Source organism: Microtus oregoni, unplaced genomic scaffold (assembly GCF_018167655.1).
Source record: "Microtus oregoni isolate MIOR12 unplaced genomic scaffold, Mior012 000037F_ref0000500, whole genome shotgun sequence".
Lineage (NCBI taxonomy): Eukaryota > Metazoa > Chordata > Mammalia > Rodentia > Cricetidae > Microtus > Microtus oregoni.
In genome coordinates, this window is record NW_024543096.1 from 19,831,867 (window position 1) to 19,849,619 (window position 17,753).

At 40.8% G+C, this 17,753-nt stretch overlaps 1 protein-coding gene across 5 annotated transcripts in view; it reads left to right on the forward strand.

Annotated features, from left to right (window-relative positions):
- The window catches only part of Csrnp3 (cysteine and serine rich nuclear protein 3), a 173,556-nt gene that overhangs the window by 100,220 nt on the left and 55,583 nt on the right, over positions 1 to 17,753 (forward strand). For all 5 annotated transcript variants that reach the window (XM_041631382.1, XM_041631381.1, XM_041631383.1 and 2 more), the window contains one exon: positions 2,412 to 2,582. In XM_041631382.1, coding sequence (XP_041487316.1) covers positions 2,412 to 2,582 — 171 coding nt within the window. The remainder of the gene's footprint in view (positions 1 to 2,411; positions 2,583 to 17,753) is intronic.

The window sequence follows — 17,753 nt, forward strand, 5'->3', positions numbered from 1 at the left end:
AAACCTGCTTAAGAAGCTGGGTGTGAAGGGAGTAAAACTCCGCAGTGATGCTGTAATGGCTTCCATTGCTGTATCTTGTTACAGAAATGTGTGTCTTGACCGTAGCTTTCCATCTCGTATTATTTTGTGTCTTGGGAGTCTCTCCCTCATGAATTGCTTTGCATCTTGCTTGAAGTGAAATCATTTTAAAATTTATATCCTGTCCTACTTTTATTTCAAGACTCCACTTAAAATATCCTTTTCCCCCCTCTTTTCTGGCTCAGATATGCATGAGCATTTTATGCTTTTCACACCCTTTGAGATGAAGAAAATAATAGGCTAATCTGAATAGTGGTAAAATGAGAGAAGAATAGAGATTTTATTCTCAGGAGAATGGACAGAGATATGTTTTCCTGTGGCTATCAGCTATCTCCATAGCTAATTCAATCAGGCAGAAGCTGAACATTTAATAAAGCTGTTAACTAATTTTGAGGTGTTTTGCTATTTGAAGGAGCCCTTCAGAGTGATCCCTTGCTCCGACAGCAGGTAGCTTGCTTTTACCTTTTAAGAAAAAAATTTCTCCACTCTATGAGTTAAACATAAATATATCAGCTACTCGGCCCTTTCCTAGAAGGATTAAATTGAAATTAAGAAAAAAGACATGATGCATCTAACGTCAATGTTTGATTTTCTTAAAAGTCACACCAGAGGTGGCCAGAGAATTGACCTGAAATTGGGCACCGAGTTGTGTCCAACACATTCATGGAGAGTAAAATCCAAGAAAGAAGGTGCCGGAACACAAAGTGAACATTTGGCAAGGGTTTCTCAGATGTCTCAGAGATGCCCGCCTGTTGCTTCGCAAAAGACTCTAATGCCTGCGTCTTTCCAAGTTGGTAGAGCTGGCTCAGACATCGAAAGATGCATTGCTGAGCGTCTCTTTCCCAGGTTGCACCGCTGCTACTGTTTTCAGCTAGTGCACTTTGAGAACTCAGATCAGACTGGCGAAAGCCGGGTCAGCCCAGGGGATTTGAGCAGGCGCTTATGCTGTGATCTGCACAGGCCAAGGGTGGTTTTCCGAGATTTCTGAGAGCAGTTCTGAGATCACGTAAATGAGTGGTTTTAAAATAATTTTAAGGGACTCGTTCCCTCTTGATCTACCAGACTGACTGACGGCTGTGTGTGACGGGGAGAACTTACGCGAGAGTTCAAATGTCTCGAATCAACTTGCAATATTTTGGGCTAAGTTAACTTTTAATTTCTCAAAGGGAGATCGTACTGAAATACCTGAGCTAATATATTTACTAAACTATCACTATACTGAGAAGAAAGTTGGTATCCTTTAACTGGTTGTCAAGGTAAAAGAGGAATGATGAGGGCTAAGCAGGCCCCCCAGGAAGAGAAAATTCATTCATGCAAAGCAAATGATTTAGAAGGAGACATGTCTGCTGGTCACTCTGTGGCTTCACTCAGTTCAGTCGCCAGCCTCAGAGCCTCAGGGAATTTCTGGAAAGGTAACAGCAGCTTCAACAATCAGGTAGCATGGGGACAAAGTTCATCTTGCAGCAGCTTTAAAATGGAAACCACCTAAAATTCAGAATTGATTTCATATGCTTCATTATGCTCTGCTAACTAGGCTCCTTGAATTTGAAATTTTCTAAAGATAAAAAATTTGCTTCCTACTTTCAGTGTTTCTCCTAGATGGATTTTGCACAGAGCAGTAATCACTTCTGACTTTGGGGGCATTGCCATTTTATTTTTTTTTAAACAGAATTCCATGAACTCAAGTGGATTTTCTTATTTTGCCAACAAAAAGACAAACGGTACTGCATTAAGCCGAACTCTTTCTTTCTTTCTTTTTTGGTGTTTTTGGTTTTTCAAGACAGGGTTTCTCTGTGGCTTTGGAGCCTGTCCTGGAATTAGCTCTGTAGACCAGGCTGGTCTCGAACTCACAGAGATCCGCCTGCCTCTGCCTCCCGAGTGCTGGGATTAAAGGCGTGCGCCACCACCGCCCGGCTCTTGTTTGGTTTTTGTTTTTGTTTTTCAAGACAGGTTTTCTCCGTAGCTTTGGAGCTTGTTCTGGAACAAGCTCTTGTAGACCAGGCTGGCCTCGAACTCACACAGATCGGCCTGCCTCTGCCTCTCAAGTGTTGGGATTAAAGGCATGGGCCACCGCTGCCTTCCTGAACTATTTCTTAAAGACATTCGAAAAGCATTGAAATGTTGGACTAACTGAAGTGTCAAGGACTCCAATTAATTTTCACCCTGTTTTTTTTTGTTAACTTGAAATAGAAAAAGAAATCTGCTTCGTGATACTTTCATGGGACAGCTACAGCTCAGCCCATGTAGCCAAGTCACATGAGAAACTGATGGGAAACGCTGGCCCCACAGTCCGCAGTCACATTTCAACATTTGGCTGCTCCTTCCCGCTCCAGGTACATGTGACAACGCTGCAGCTATGAGTGGAATCTTAAAAAGGAAGTTTGAAGATGTGGACGCCTCCTCGCCCTGCTCCTCTGCCCGGGAATCAGATGACGAAGTCTCCAGCAGTGAGAGCGCTGACAGCGGGGACAGCGTCAACCCGTCCACCTCCAATCACTTCACCCGTGAGTACCCGTGTACCAGAACCGCTTCCGGAGCTGCTATCAGGTTCTGCCGAGGGGGCGGGGCAGCGGGGGCGGGGGAGGAAATCTTGTGTAGTATTGGTCATTTTCATGTTTACCTTTATGGCTAGGCGTGTGTTTTTAAATTTCAGTAATCAGTGAAATAGAAAAATCAAATAAAAACGAGATAGTTTTGAGACACACCTCAGTGGATTCCATTATGTAAGCAGAGTTAGCAGTGTTTTATTTGGTCCTGTTAGCCCACTGAGTTGGCAAACGTGGCTTTCCTCCAGCTCTTCAAGGAAGCATATAGTACACGGGGCACAGATGGGAAATATGGAGTAAGGCATGAACTGACGGTAGGGAAGCAGGCATATCCGCGTAGCCGAAACGATCCGGGAGGAAATGAAAGGTCGCATTTTGCGTATGCTAGTGCAAAGTGTTGGCGGTGTTAGGAAACAGTTTGCTCGGCCACACACTGAAGCGTGAGAGGCTCCAAGTTCTCCCCAGCTGCAGCCCCTTCCCAGGTACTTCTTTTGCACCCAGTGCGTTACAAAGTCCACTGAGGTGAAAATAAGGATGTGTGCTCATGCCTGCCTTTAATTTCAGCTCTTGGGAGGCAGAGGCAGGGGGATCTCTGTGAGTTCAAGGCCAGCCTGGTCTACAGAGCTAGTTTCAGGACAGGCTCCAAAGCTACAGAGAAACCCTGTCTCAAAAAACCAAAACAACAACAACAAAAGAATATCATGATAAACAGCCGGGCTTTTGTAAAACTGTCTTTTGAGATTACACTATAAGAATTACATCATTTCCTTCTTCCCTTTCCTCCTTCCAAACCCGCCCCTGAATTTCTCCTTGTTCTACTTCAAATGCATGGCCCTTTGTCTTTTGTTTTGTTAAGCTGCATTCTTTGGTTATTACATGTATGTATTATTGGCTTTGTGTACAGTGAGGGGGCAGCGTGTGCATGAAGCCGTGCACAGGTGGAGGGCAGAGAACAATCTGTGGGAGTTGATTCTCACCTTCCACCCTGTGGATTTCAGGGCTCAAATTCAGGTCCCCATGCTTGGTGCTTTGCACCTTTACCCACTAAACCATCTTGCCAGCCTTGTTTGTTTTATTAGCTGATATTATTAATATGTGAATCTCAAACATCTCTTTGCTTTTAGAATGGTGACAGCCTCCGTTAGGGGGAAAAAAAAACAAGCAATGATTCAAACTTTTAAAAAGAGACCATAAAGAGCTCCATAAACATTGAGCCTGAGGTGTACATGCTATAATTGGCAATATTCCTCCGAGCAATCTGAAATAAATGGAAAGTAAGAAAAGATGTTACAACTGTTAAAGCAGAAAATTAATAAACCGTGGGAACAGCACATGATTTGTACATATCATGAGGTTACGAGGTGAGCTTGTGCTTCTGATGTGAAAGAGGTATGTGGACCTCTGGCTTTGATATCAGCGATGAAGGCAACATCAGCTTCATCAAACATGGCAGGTGAGGTGTTCATATCATGCACACGCTGCACCATGGATTCTGATATTACCTAATCTTTGCTGGAGACGTGGTCACGGTACTGGTGACAGAGCGAAGAGTGTCCACAACTTGAGCTTAGCTGTTTGCGCGTGTCTCACAGCATAGTTTTTATCTTTCCCGTTATCTCTCTCAGCTCCTTCACTATACAATAATACAAATGTCATCTTTAAAAATAGTATTGATTGTTTATTACAAAAGATTTAATCAAGATGCATAGTATATCTTTGTATATAAAGTTATATATGCTCTCTGGATTGGTTTATGATAACAGAGGTCAAGTCCCGATTAACCATCAAGTAGGTTGTTTTAAGAGGTGAAATGAGCCAGGTGGTGGTGGTGCACACCCTTAACCCAGCACTGAGGCGGGGGCAGGTGGGTCTCTGAGTTAGAGGCCAGCCTGGTCTACAGAGTGAATTTCAGGACAGCCAGGAAATTACTGAGAAACCCTGTCTCAAAAAGAAAACAAAAACGATATATTGAGAAATAAGTTAATTATAAGAAGATATTTTTAAAAAGAAGGCGTAGCCCAGGATTGACAGTGTGACAGAAACCAGAGGCCTCAAATACAATGACTCATTGTAATGAACACAAGTAAAGAGAAGACCTAATGTTGAAAACCCATTCCAGATATCAAATTATCACTCACAGCAATAGAGTTGGGTTTTTTCCTGTGATGCTTTACCTAGCAAAGTATAGAGAATTTTCACTTTGTATATGCAAGAAATTAATATAAAGAAAATAACTGATATCAAATGCTAAGGAGGAGGATTTTAATAAATATTCATACAATTAACAATTTTTAAAATGAAGCAATATAAACTCTCTTCTCATGCTATGACAAAGTGTGCTCCATATTGACTAAATAAAAAACTGAAAGATAATGAATCATGAATTTGCATCTATAAGACATTTGGTAGGATTGCTGTGTGTTTTGAAGGAATAGGAAGAATTCACATTGGTACACATTTGACATATTTAATGATATTAAAATACCAAGTATATTTGCTCTAAAATATCAAAGTAAAAAAGAAACAGCTTATATTAGAAATGTGTATTTAATAAAGTATACAATTATTCTCTAGTGTATAAAAACACATGTATAAATAATTTTTGGGGGGACAGTTTCTAATGTATCCAAAGCTGGCCCCCAATTTGCCATGTAGAGAAGAAAATAGTCTTCTTGAAATTCAGCTTCTGCTCCTCTGCCTTTACTTTCAAATGCCATAATTACAGGCCTGTGTTTCCTTGCCCTGTCTACGTCATGGTAGGGATTGAACCCAGAGCTTTGTGTATGCTAGGCAAGCCCTCTTCCAACTGCGACACACTCCTGCCCTCACAAGAGCCACCAACTAAGGCATACCCCAGAGATAATCCACAGTAGAAAATATAATCACCTCATACAGTAAAGCATTTAGCAATCATAGTAATAAAACATAGATTAAAAGAGTATATATTTTATTAATATGAAATCATAAAGATTTCACCGCTATGAAGCTAGTATTCCTCCCTGTAATAGAAAATGCTAATACCGAAATGCTGGCAGAAGCCGCGGTATACATTGTAGGTGTACATGTTGCTGTTAATGACTGTGAAATTCAGAAAGTACTTTCTCAGTAGAAGATCCATTCAGATATTCCTGCCTCTGTATTCAGAGAATACATGTGAAGAGGGAAACCTCAAAAGCAACAGAAAATTCTGTAAGTGAAAATGTTGGTAGCAAGAGAAGACGGGGTGGGGAAGGATTGCAGCATGTTCGAGAGTGGGAAAATGATTCATTATGTTACAGGAACCCATTAATGAATTTATTTTCATGGTAGTTATAAAAATCACACAATATGTGAAATGTTTATGAGATAACGTGAAGAAAGGCAGGAGGGAGAATCTCCTTTATACCCGCAGGGAAAGCTGTGCATGCTCAGAAGCAGAGACTGGTTCCATGACCTGAAAATTGGAAACGATTTGATTTGTTGAAAGATTAGATTGATGGATGGGTTTTTTATACCCACTAATTTTTTTTTTAATTTATTTATTTATTAAGGATTTCTGCCTCGTCCCCACAACCGCTTCCCATTTCCCTCCCCCTCCCCCGATCAAGTCCCCCCCCCCTCATCTGCTCGAAGAGCAATCAGGGTTCCCTGACCTGTGGGAAGCCCAAGGACTGCCCACCTCTATCCAGGTCTCGTAAGGTGAGCATTCAAACTGCCTAGGCTCCCACAAAGCCAGTACGTGCAGTAGGATCAAAAACCCACTGCAATTGTTCTTGAGTTCTCAGTATTCCTCATTGTCCGCTATGTTCAGCTAGTCCGGATTTATATACCCACTAATTTTTAATTCTGTTAGTGTTATATTGCATTCTCAAGTGAGATGTTTCAAAGTTGCACTGCAAAAAAAACAATCTATCATTGTTCCTCACCTTTTATTGACATATGCAGAACAGAGGAGAGAAATTGCATGAAGGACTGTGTGCGTGAGCGCACGCATGCACGTGAGTGCGTGTGTGTGTGTGTGTGTGTGTGTGTGTGTTGACTTTTTTCCCAGTTCTTACATCTTCCTCAGGGTCTCATTCCTGTACAGCAAGCATGTTAGCTACTGATCCAGCCCCTCGTTTTCCCATCAGAGAACATACTCTATAATGTCTAAGAAGTCCCTGAAATGTTTGGGATCATTGTTTACTATTGGCTCTTAGGGAGAAAGGAGTGTCTTAGGTTTATCAAAGTGTCATTGTAACCAGGTACTAAGAAGAATCTAGCAGCTTCTGATTTTCTTGTTAAGATTTATTCTCTCTCTCTTTCTCTCTGTGTGTGTTTGCGTGTGTGTGTGTGTGTGTGTGTGTGTGTGTGCGCGCGCGCGCGCATACCACTCGTGTTCAGGTGCCTGGGACACCAAATAAGGTCTCTGATCATCTGAAGCTGGAGTCAAAGGTAGTTGTGAGCTGCCCCAGGTGGGTGCTGCGGACCATTGTTGGATCCTCTAGAAGAGCTGCAGATTTCTTTTAACTGCTGAGTCATTCTTCCAGCTTTACAGATTCTAATTCTTAAAGGCAGCGCAGTTATTAATTTGGTGACAGCATCCTTTCCAGATAGTAGTCTGTTTGACTTCTTGCCTTCATATTATGCGGGGTGGGAGATGAGCTGGTAGAAATAGCATAGAATCAAATGACAGACTTCTACCCAAAATACGTAGGCTAAGAGCTTTTCAGCCAGTGTGAGAACAGCAGGGAACGTTTTTGTTTGTTTCTTTTTAAATGGATTTTGGTGCTGGTGTAGTAACATACTTTTCATCCAAGTCCTTGGGAAGCATAGGCAGTTGGATCCTGATGAGTTTTAAGCCAGATTGGTCAATATAATGAGTTCTAGGCCAGCAAGGGCTACATAGGGAGACTTTGACTCAAAGAAAAATTAATAATGGTTACAATTATTTGTGACTCCAGGAAATCAATGTGTAACATTTTAGAAAATATTTTCTTTACTATTTCAACTAGATTAGACAAAAGTGTATTAGCAGTATCTTCTTGATGGGAATCTATGATTGTAACCTTTTGGAGTCCTATTCCCCTACCTAGCTTTTCTACCATCAAAAATTCAAAAATGAAGACAGCATCTTGTCTTGAAATAAGGAAGGATTATTTTGCTCTGTTTTGTTTGGTTTTTGTTTGCTTTTCGAGACAGGGTTTCTCTGTAGCTAGCTTTGGAGCCTGTCCTGAAACTAGCTCTTGTAGACTAGAGCTGGCCTCGAACTCACAGAGATCCACCTACCTCTGCTTCCTGAAGTAGGGATTAAAGGCGTGTTCCACCCCTGCCTGGCTAGGCAAATTTAAGACTATTAAGCCTGTGCAGCAATATGAAACATTTGGATTCACACTGAGATTGTGGAAGTGTGGTTGCCTTCTTTAAGTTTCAGGCATCATGGCTTCCTCCTTCCATTAGAAACGAGCAGAAACGAGCGGTGTGCTCTGCAATGCATGCTCACCAGCACACTGAACACTACAGCGTTTTGTTGTTTTCGCAAATACAGAAATTAAAATAGGATTGGTCGGTTCGTGTCAGCCACCGAGGTAGCGCAAAACACCACCCTATTCTCAGCCTCCTGTTAAAGCGTTCAATTTGTAGCATACCGCATTATGATAATGACAGCTTCAAAATGCAAATTAGGGAGAATGCGTTGGCTTTTTCCTTGAACTTCTAAATTTTGCTAGGCAACTAGAACACTTAGCAGTGATCAACCAAGGTCGTAGTTTGTACTCTCCTCAGAACAGAAGCAGCAGACTCCATAGGCCCGAGGAACCCTTTGTTTCACCAAATCCCGGTGACTCTTTCGCCAGTCATCCTGTCGAAAAGAGAGCTTCAGGGAAAAGAGAGGAATGGCTTTTCTTTCTCATGCCCTCTCAAGGTTCTTGGCACTTTGCATAAGCAATGAGAAGCTGTGTGATGAAACATGGTCCCTGAAGGAACGTATCATTTCTCCTGCAGCCGTGTTACAACAAATAAATGCATACCATACAGGCCACAAATTGTGACAAGGTCAAGGGATGGCCGTCTAAACTGCACACAGGAGCAGGGAGTGGCTGTCTTTCACCGTGCTGTTGTTTTCCAAGTCACAGAAGGCTTCCACACTGCGTTCTTTTCACATCCAACAACTGGTGTGCAACTAGGAGTTATTATAGTCATAGCAAGTGGAAATTAATTACCACAATGTGTGTATGCTTTTCCCAAGAGCGGAGAAGGTTGTCTTCCTCCTTCCCTCCCTCGTCCCACGGCCCACCTTTTCCTCTGAATCCGCCGTGCGTAAACACATGAGTTAGAGTTTTCATCCAGGTCTCCTCTCCCTTGTTCCCCATTTCACAATAGGGTTTAATACAGAGAATCAGTAGAAAGTGGACTTCAATGCCAGGCTTTCCTGGAAGTACAGCTGGGACACATCTGCCGTTTAATCTTTATTAAGCAGTTAAAGTACACTAAAGACTTGGATTTCACTTCAAAGAATGTAATAGAATTCATGTCACAGGCTCTGTGCTCACAGCCACATGTGAATGATGACTCCAAAGAGTGACTGTTCCTGCAGTCAATAGCACAGATGTTATTACCACCTTATGATCGTATTTGAAAGGCTCGTTTTGCAAAGGTAGTTGCAGCAGTCTATCCCTTGATTTCCTGATATATATGTATATATATATATATATACATATTTCCTGATATATATGTATACATACATATTTCCATATATATATATATATATCCATATATATATATATATATGCAACTGAGGAGCATTTAGGCAGAAGCTCACTATGGATATCTGGAAGTTTGAGCACGAGGTGAGACTCAGTGATACTAAAAGTATCCTTCCTACTCTGTGATACTGACCCTAAAAACAAGATTCTAAGCTAGTCCTACATTTAATAAAATAGCAATAAAAGCAGTTATAAAGTCGCCCCTGAAATGTTACTGTTATATTAAGAGGTTCCTCCCTTATTTTGGGAAAATAACCAGTTAATTTGAGCTTATGAGAACAGACCAGAAGCCAGCTGTAGGCCACCTCTGGCATCATGAAGATCACCGCCAGGTCACGTACACATCTGGGTGTGTGATAGATCAGCCGAGTCCTTCCATGTTTGGTTTAGTTGTCAGAAATGAGATGGTGAAATCGCGGGGATAGAGATGAGAGGAGGAAGAGAATATGAACGAGCGGTTATTTAGAAAATATTAACTTGAGTATTCTGTAAGGCTTATTGATTGATGCGGACGAGCTGATATTACATGCCTGAGAGAGGCTGTGAAAATCAATAGTGTGTTAGATATAGCTACCCACACTATGTCCTCTGGCAACTTAGATCATATCCAGGCTGAAATGTGTGTCCTGTTGTCTTCCGCTCTGAAATTATTCAAGTTCTTTATTTGCTAAAAGGCTCATATAAAATATTTCCCTACCACGTCTCACCCTAGTCTTCCTTTTAACCACTAGCTTGGACCGTAGTGGCATTCCACTAACATTTAAAAGCGTTAGCAATGGGACTGTCTCTTCGTCCACGCTGTGTATACTAGCAAGCAGCCATGATGTCTGCAATGTGCAGTGTTCCACCAATGGCTTGCAGTCTTCCATCATGAACCTTTTACTTCTGCTTTCCTGACCTCCACCAGCACTCCATAGCACCTGGGGAGCTCCTCCGGAAACGTCTGGAATATAAAATTCCTGTACTCCGAATTTAGACAGTCGCCCCTTTCCTCAGCTTGCCTCTGTATTACCTCAGTCTCTTGGTTTCCCAGAGATCATTGTGCCCATCACTTGGCTCTTTCCTTTTCAGTTCTAGTGGTTCAACCAGGGTCTCACACCTTCTTCACACCTTCTAGGAAGCAAGTAAACCACCAAGCTGTATACTCAGGCCCCTAGTGTTCAGTGATCCTTCCAAACTCTGTCCCTGGCTCCATTACGTCCATCTACTATTTCATTAGCGCTCAGTAGATGGTCCTGATCCCATACCAGTCATTTGGAACACCTGAAATCTTTCACTATTTTTGAGAAAATTAAATAAATGACATTTTTCCAAAGCAGTTTCTCATTAGTGCATTCTAAGCATCTTTCTAGGTGTCTAGAGTCAATTTTCTTTCTTAAATCTGTGTTTATGGTTCTCCACTTCCTCCTCCCTGCATTCTCCCTTCACACATAGCATCCCTCCTTGCCTCCTCATCTTCCTGCAACCTATCTTCCACATCTGTCTTCCACTGTGTGTCCTTCCATTAGTAAGCAGGGAACCTCTCACGAGGTTTCAAGGAATGCGTGCATGCTCAGGCAAAGAAGGAGCAAGGTCCCGTGTGACCGACCAGCAGCCGGTGAACACTTAAATATTTGTACGGTTTGGTGAGTATATGGACAACCAACTGGGCATTACCTCTCTGATGTTCACTTCTGTACTAGGAGGAGGTAGAAATAGAAAAGCAAGTAGGACATAATCTGCTCTGCAGAGGAATTCACAGTCCACTGTCACTTTAACATCTTTTCAACACAATGTATTCTGTTTTTTACATCATTGCTATTGGTGCAAATGGCTCATCTTTTTTAGATATTTAAAGGACTTTACTGTTTATTATTTTTGCTATTTTTATTGGTTCTGATTCAATTCTTGATAAATATCATTCATTCTATTTTATATCAGCTTTTTTCAGTAGCACAAAATCATAAAAGAATGATGCATTAATTTAGGACCTAATAGTGGCATGGACATTGGTGAAAATGCATATGAATTCACATGTTACTAGTAATTTATGATTTGATGGGTGTTGTTGCAAAGTATCAAGATTCTGGTTTATCAGTTACCATATTCAAATATGCACGTAGTCCTGAGCTGTGCTTTAAAAAGGATTCCGCGATAATTATGTATTCACAGCATGCACCTTCCCGGTTTCCTTTGCTCATATATAGCTTCCCCAAACAGAAGCGGCTCTGCTTAATTGGCGACTGAGCAGCTGTTTATGCAGTAGCAGTGCAAGTACGGGAGGGAATGCTCCTTGCTTTCACCTCTACCAGCTTTTCAGTCAGCTGGGAAAAGGCATTACAAAGTCAGATCACTAGCATCCTATAAATACAGTTAATTTCGCTTTTATTCCGTTCGTTTGAAATTCAGGATGGTGAGCAAACATTTAGCCTCAATAAATAGTGACATTAGATTTAGCTTTTTATCTCAGGCTGCTAACATTTATTTGGAGAGAGAGAGAGAGAGAGAGAGAGAGAGAGAGAGAGAGGAGAGAGAGCGAGCGAGAGAGCTACATTCTTTTTGGTTCTAGATAGTTGTTTCTCTTCCACAGTCATGTTCTATATTAATGTACCTCAGCTCCTCCCATTTTTATCCCTTGTTGTCCCACTACCAAGTTCCACATAGTACAACCCTCCTGGATGCTCTCCCTTGTGCAAGCCTCCAGTCTTCCCTGAGTAACAGTCATTCAAACTCTGCAGGCTCCGTGGCCCTCAATAGCACCCTTCGATCGCGTCTACACTCTTGCCTTCCCGTCATCCTCTAACCCCAGCCACAGTGATCTTCAATCACTTCTTTAAACAGAAAAGAAGCCTTATTATTTCGTACTCTGATCTTTTTTAAAAAGTACATTTTATTGATTTTTAGTTTATTTTGTGAAATTAGTACATTTTAAAGTTTTTAATCTATATTTTTATTTGTATTTTTTATTGATTTTTAAAATTTTTATGTGATCTTTTATTTTATATTTGAGCTTTTGGGTCAGTCCATCTGAAGGCTACAAACCCACAATCCTCATCTCTTGGAAGTATGGTTAAAAAGTGATGGTTATCTTGGAAATTCTTTCAAGTCGCCCAGCAAAAAGAAAAACAAAAAGAAATGATGCTGAAAAATCAAAGCATTGAGACTGTATGTTTAGTATACTGTTCTCTGCATTTTGCATGAGTTTACATTCTATAACACATAAAATACATCTGTGGGTACATCTTGTTATAAAATTCCTACACAATAAAAAGGGTTTTAAGAAAGGCCAAAGCCAGGCGATGGTGGTGCACGCCTTTAATCCCAGCACTCGGGAGGCAGAGGCAGGTGGATCTCTGTGAGTTTGAGACCAGCCTGGTCTACAGAGCTAGTTCCAGGACAGGCTTCAAAGCCACAGAGAAACCCTGTCTCGAAAAACCAAAAAAAAAAAAAAAGAAAAAAAAAAGAAAGGCCAAGCACAATTTTTAAAAAAAGGAGTGAAAGGAAGGGTTCTATGTTTCTTAGCTGAGCTTGACAATTAAAATCCAAAGATGGTTTAAAATGCTGCATTAACCCAAGTCTGTACATGGAACAAGTGGAGAGCTTAGAGACAACCCCACATTTAAATGACAGCTTCATATGTGACTGGAGAAAGACTGTGGATGAATTGGGAAAGAAGTAGCTACAACAATACATGGCTTTTTTTTTAAAAAAAAAAAAGATTTTATTGATTTATTATGTATGCAGGGTTCTGCCTACATGCCAGAAGAGGGCACCAGATCTCATTGTAGATGGTTGTGAGCCACCATGTGGTTGCTGGGAATTAAACTCAGGATGTCTGGAAGAACAGCCAGTGTTCTTTAACCTCTGAGCCACCTCTCCAGCCCACATGGCAATTTTAATAAAAAGATAACATTAGATCGTCACCTCATTTCCATATAGGAAAATAAGTTATCAGTGCAGTGAAGAACTAAATGTATAAATTTAAAAACTAAGGTTTGAAAAAAAGAATGTCTTTGATAGTAGAGAAAAGGGGAAAAGTATGAAAAAATGTTTCCTATATGAGTACATCAAAACACAGCTATATAATTCAGTCTACCTTCAAGAAAGCCAAGAGAAGAGCTGCGTATTAGAAGGAGATATTTGCAAGTTACTAACTGGTGAAGAATTGGTATTTGGATGACAGAAGGACATCTTCAAAATCAAGGAAAAACTAACGCTATGGTTATGGAATATTTGTATAATACACATAAATGCTAATCCAATTTTAGCAAGTATGTTAGGAAATTAGTGAAATTAAAATTGAACATGATGCCATTTTTCATATGTGACACTGTCACCTTAGCAGACTGTAAAGATTGCCGATACACACGGGTTGCTAATGACCTGTGTGTGTAGGTAAAGCACCGAGAGGAACCCTGGGCTTCACAGAGTTAAAACCGTGCTTGAGAACAGAGGATGGCAAACCGTGGACACTAAAGAGGAGAAGGCTGGGCTAGGTATCTGGGTTGTGTTTTCCCACTTCTGTTCTTTAAGTAAAATTCTCTTTCGTTTTAAATGAAGTGACTTGAAGTAAGGAGGGCAAGTATTAACATCCATAAAATGCGGTTATTACGTGAATTTTATTTTATGTAGAACTTAGCAAATTTGTGGGTTTCAAATATAAAGTTTGATCCTATTATATATTTTTAAAAGACTTTCTGTATCTTTTGCAACGATTTCTTGCATTTCTTGGAGGGGATGTCAAAAGATTAGCCCACCGCTCTTGGTTTCTGTTATTTTCTTTTTCAGTAACTTTCCCGATGTTTCTTCACAGTGTATAGTTTGATATTTTATACTGTATTGGTTACTTTCAAGCTGTGTCTTGTTTATACTTTTATGGCCATTGTAGGAAGGTAGAAGGACCTATAACCCAATGATACAATCCTCTATTTCCATTGTAGGAAGGTAGAGGGACCTATACCCAATGATACAATCCTTTATTGGCATTATAGGAAGGTAGAGGGACCTATACCCAATGATACAATCCTTTATTGGCATTATAGGAAGGTAGAGGGACCTATACCCAATTATACAATCCTTTATTGCCATTATAGAAAGGTAGAGGGACCTATACCCAGTGATACAATCCTCTAAGCCACACGCTCATCATTAGTCAGAATTAACCTGTCACACATTTACTCCCAGTGATATTGTCAGATGTTCCCTAACTGTAGAGATCCTAAACGTGTTGCAGTGTTAAGGCCTTTGTCCTCACAGCCATTTGTAAAAGTCCCCGGTGGGCATTGCTATCGTGCTTCTGAAATACACCACACATATCTACAGTACATCCATGCAATCTGGTCCCCCCTCACCACCTTCGGTGCTTCCTTGGAGCCTTTCTGAAAACGAGCAGTCTCTTGTCTGAGAACCATTACGTAGCTTGCTGCAATGTTGTGTCCGCAGGATGTCAGCTGAGCTTGAGAGAATGACATTCTGCTGTATATTCATTTAATTTGACATAATTGAAAAAATCCACAACCGAAGACTGTAGTTTTTACTCTGTGGCTAGAGTTAAAATTTGAGCTTTCGTTTTGTTAAGATTAATTTTGATGGTGATGAATCGGTTTCACATATTTCAGTTATAAGATGTAAGACTAGGTTGATCTTGAAGTTAGTGCAGGCGCCCGCTAATGCCCTTTCCCGCCAACTATAGTGCACTGTTCATTTCTCATATCTGAATTATTTGTAGTACGATATTTGAGGTAAAATGTATGTGTTCAATGTTTATTTCTGTGCGCCTGTGGGTATTATTTGCATGTCTTGAAGTTCTAGTGATCATTTTCTTTTGCTTTCAGCTTGTAGACTCCACTAAAAGTAAGAATCCTATAAATATTGTAGTAAGAATCCTATAAATATTGTAGTAAGAATCATATAAATATTGTAGTGGATTTTGTTTTGAGCTGTCTTAATAGAAACAGCCGTGGACTTCAAGTGTGCTGCATTATGCTGCATTAGAACAGAGCAGAAGAGTTTAATACAAGTCTGGACCAAATTAAGGGGAGCTGGTTGGAACAAGGAGCTGGAACTGTTTGTTAGACCGCTGCAAGCAATGTTCTGCTGACTGAATGGAATAGTCAGCATGTTCTCAATGATTTCTCAGCTGTCTTCAAGGCTGCCTGAAATCATGATGGGGCATTATCTGACAACAAAGTAATATGTTAATGAAAATTCCCTAAGGGAAGTCACAAAAGAATGAAGAAGTAGAAGAAATGAAACATCACTTGGAAAATCAAATGGATGTTTGTGGTCTAGGTCAGAGGTGCTTGCCTGCCAAGTGCAAGGCCTTGAGTCCGTACCTAAGCCTAAGTGGGCATGTCCCATGGAAACAGATGTGTTGCTTACATGCTAATTGTGTCTGAATATTTCTTAATTAAATGTGTCAGTCCATCATATAGGCAGTTAGCCAGCATATTTTTCAGAGTTGTAGGGGTCATAAAGTGCCCTCGGTCACATGACTGAGAATCTTACGATTAATATAACCCATATGGGATGACCCTGCTGTATGATGAGTGTTAAAACTCACACATAAAGTATCCTGTCGTTCAAAATGTGTCATGTTGCACAAATTCTAATAAAAGATTATCTACTTAGACACAAAAATTATAACACCTATGACCCTAGGTTTGCTTATCTGTAAATACTAATAAGGATTGATGCCTTCGTCATAAGCTAAAATTATTAAGGTAAAATGGCTCAAATGGTACCTATATTCAGTAACACCCCAAAAGGTTGCTGTGGTGATAACAGCGGTGGTGATGGTGATAATGTCTATGCGAAGGACAACAAGAATTTTGTTAGTGGCTAATATGAAAGACAAACTTAAGAGAGAGTCAATATTTAGATAAGACACATGGTTGGTCTTTTTCTGCCTGTTTATTTTGACTTTTTGTGTTTTGAGAGAGAAACCTGGAAAAGACCTGGGTCAGGAGCTCAAGGCAAATACCCCTAAGTACAAGCAGGTCCTGTTAGAATAAAAGTCAGATGGGACAAGATGGAATAAACCACAGCAGCGGCAGAAATATATATCTCCAGAGTTTGCTCTTTCCATTTTTGCTGGCTTTAGTCTTTTAAAGTTAATATTTGTACAATAATCACAGTAGTAAAAACTGGTGTATCAGAGCCTTTAAAGATCGTTCACTGGGAGGTTCTGTGCAGACATCTTATGCGCATCATCTTAGCACTTCTGTGGGACATATTAAGACAGTTAAGCATCTTCCCAGAGTTCCAACAACAGTGAGCAACTTGTCTGGCTCTTCGTCCTGCACGCATCTGACTGAATCCAGTTTTAATATTCTTACATCGCTTCCTACAGTGATGACTGGAAATAATTGTATTGCTCATTCTTCGTCTAGCATTACGCTTCATCTCGTGGTGTTTTAGCCCCAATTCCCAAAATATAGTATAGTCTACTATTAATAAAGCGGCCTACAGATTCCATTCTCAATGAGACATCCAACAAGTATTCCACGAACTGCATCCAAATGGAATGTTTTGTATTTGCTCACTGGCTGTCTAAAATCTGCTGGTATCAGACTCCTGAATGTCTGTATTCCTGGACAGTGTCTCGTAGAACTCAAATGGGTTTTGACTTTTTGGGTAGTCCTAAAGCTGAAACTTCTTTGTTTTTTAAGCAGTATTTTCACCTCCTTAGAGTAAAAGGGATAAAGGAAAGGTGGCGGATACTGTCGTGAGTGACTGAGCAGGGAAGCCTGGGCTCTCTGAAACCCTGAGCTGGCCCTGTTAGAAGTACTCCAGGGATGCTGAAGCAAGGGTGTTTTGGCAACTGCCTCCCTCTTGATTGACTGCATCAGGCTTTGTGTTTATTAGCACCAGACACTCTCTGAGTGCTTGTACAGGCCTTCTTAATGGGCACCTGGGAAGGCTTGAAGAACGCTCTCCAAGGCACGGTTTATGGGTGACAGTCACATCAAGTGTTAGCTTGGTGTCATTTAGACTCGGTCCCCTGAATTCTCGACACATCTGAGTATCCATAAAATGTGACTTTTCAGAAGATCCCAGGACAGAGAAGTAAGTGGTGGCCCAGGTTATTTATTTCTTTTTTTCCCGTAACACTTATCCAGTGTGGTTTGCTAGAAGAAATCGATGCCCGGAAAATCAAAGATGAAAGGAGGGAGAGAGAAGCAATGATACAGTTGCTCGGACAAAAAAAAAAAAAAATGTGTACTGAAAATACTCAAAAATAGGAGATTGGGAAAGGATAAGGGATGAGAAGACAAGGGAGGGAGCTGTGCTTGGCTCCAGCCCAGCACACACACAGTTCAGGAGGAGGGGGTGTTGCCTGAGGAATGGAGTGCTAAAGCCAGCTGCTGCTGTTACTATAGCATCTCCCAAGCTCCAGCATGAAGACAGGATCTCTTCGTTTCAACTC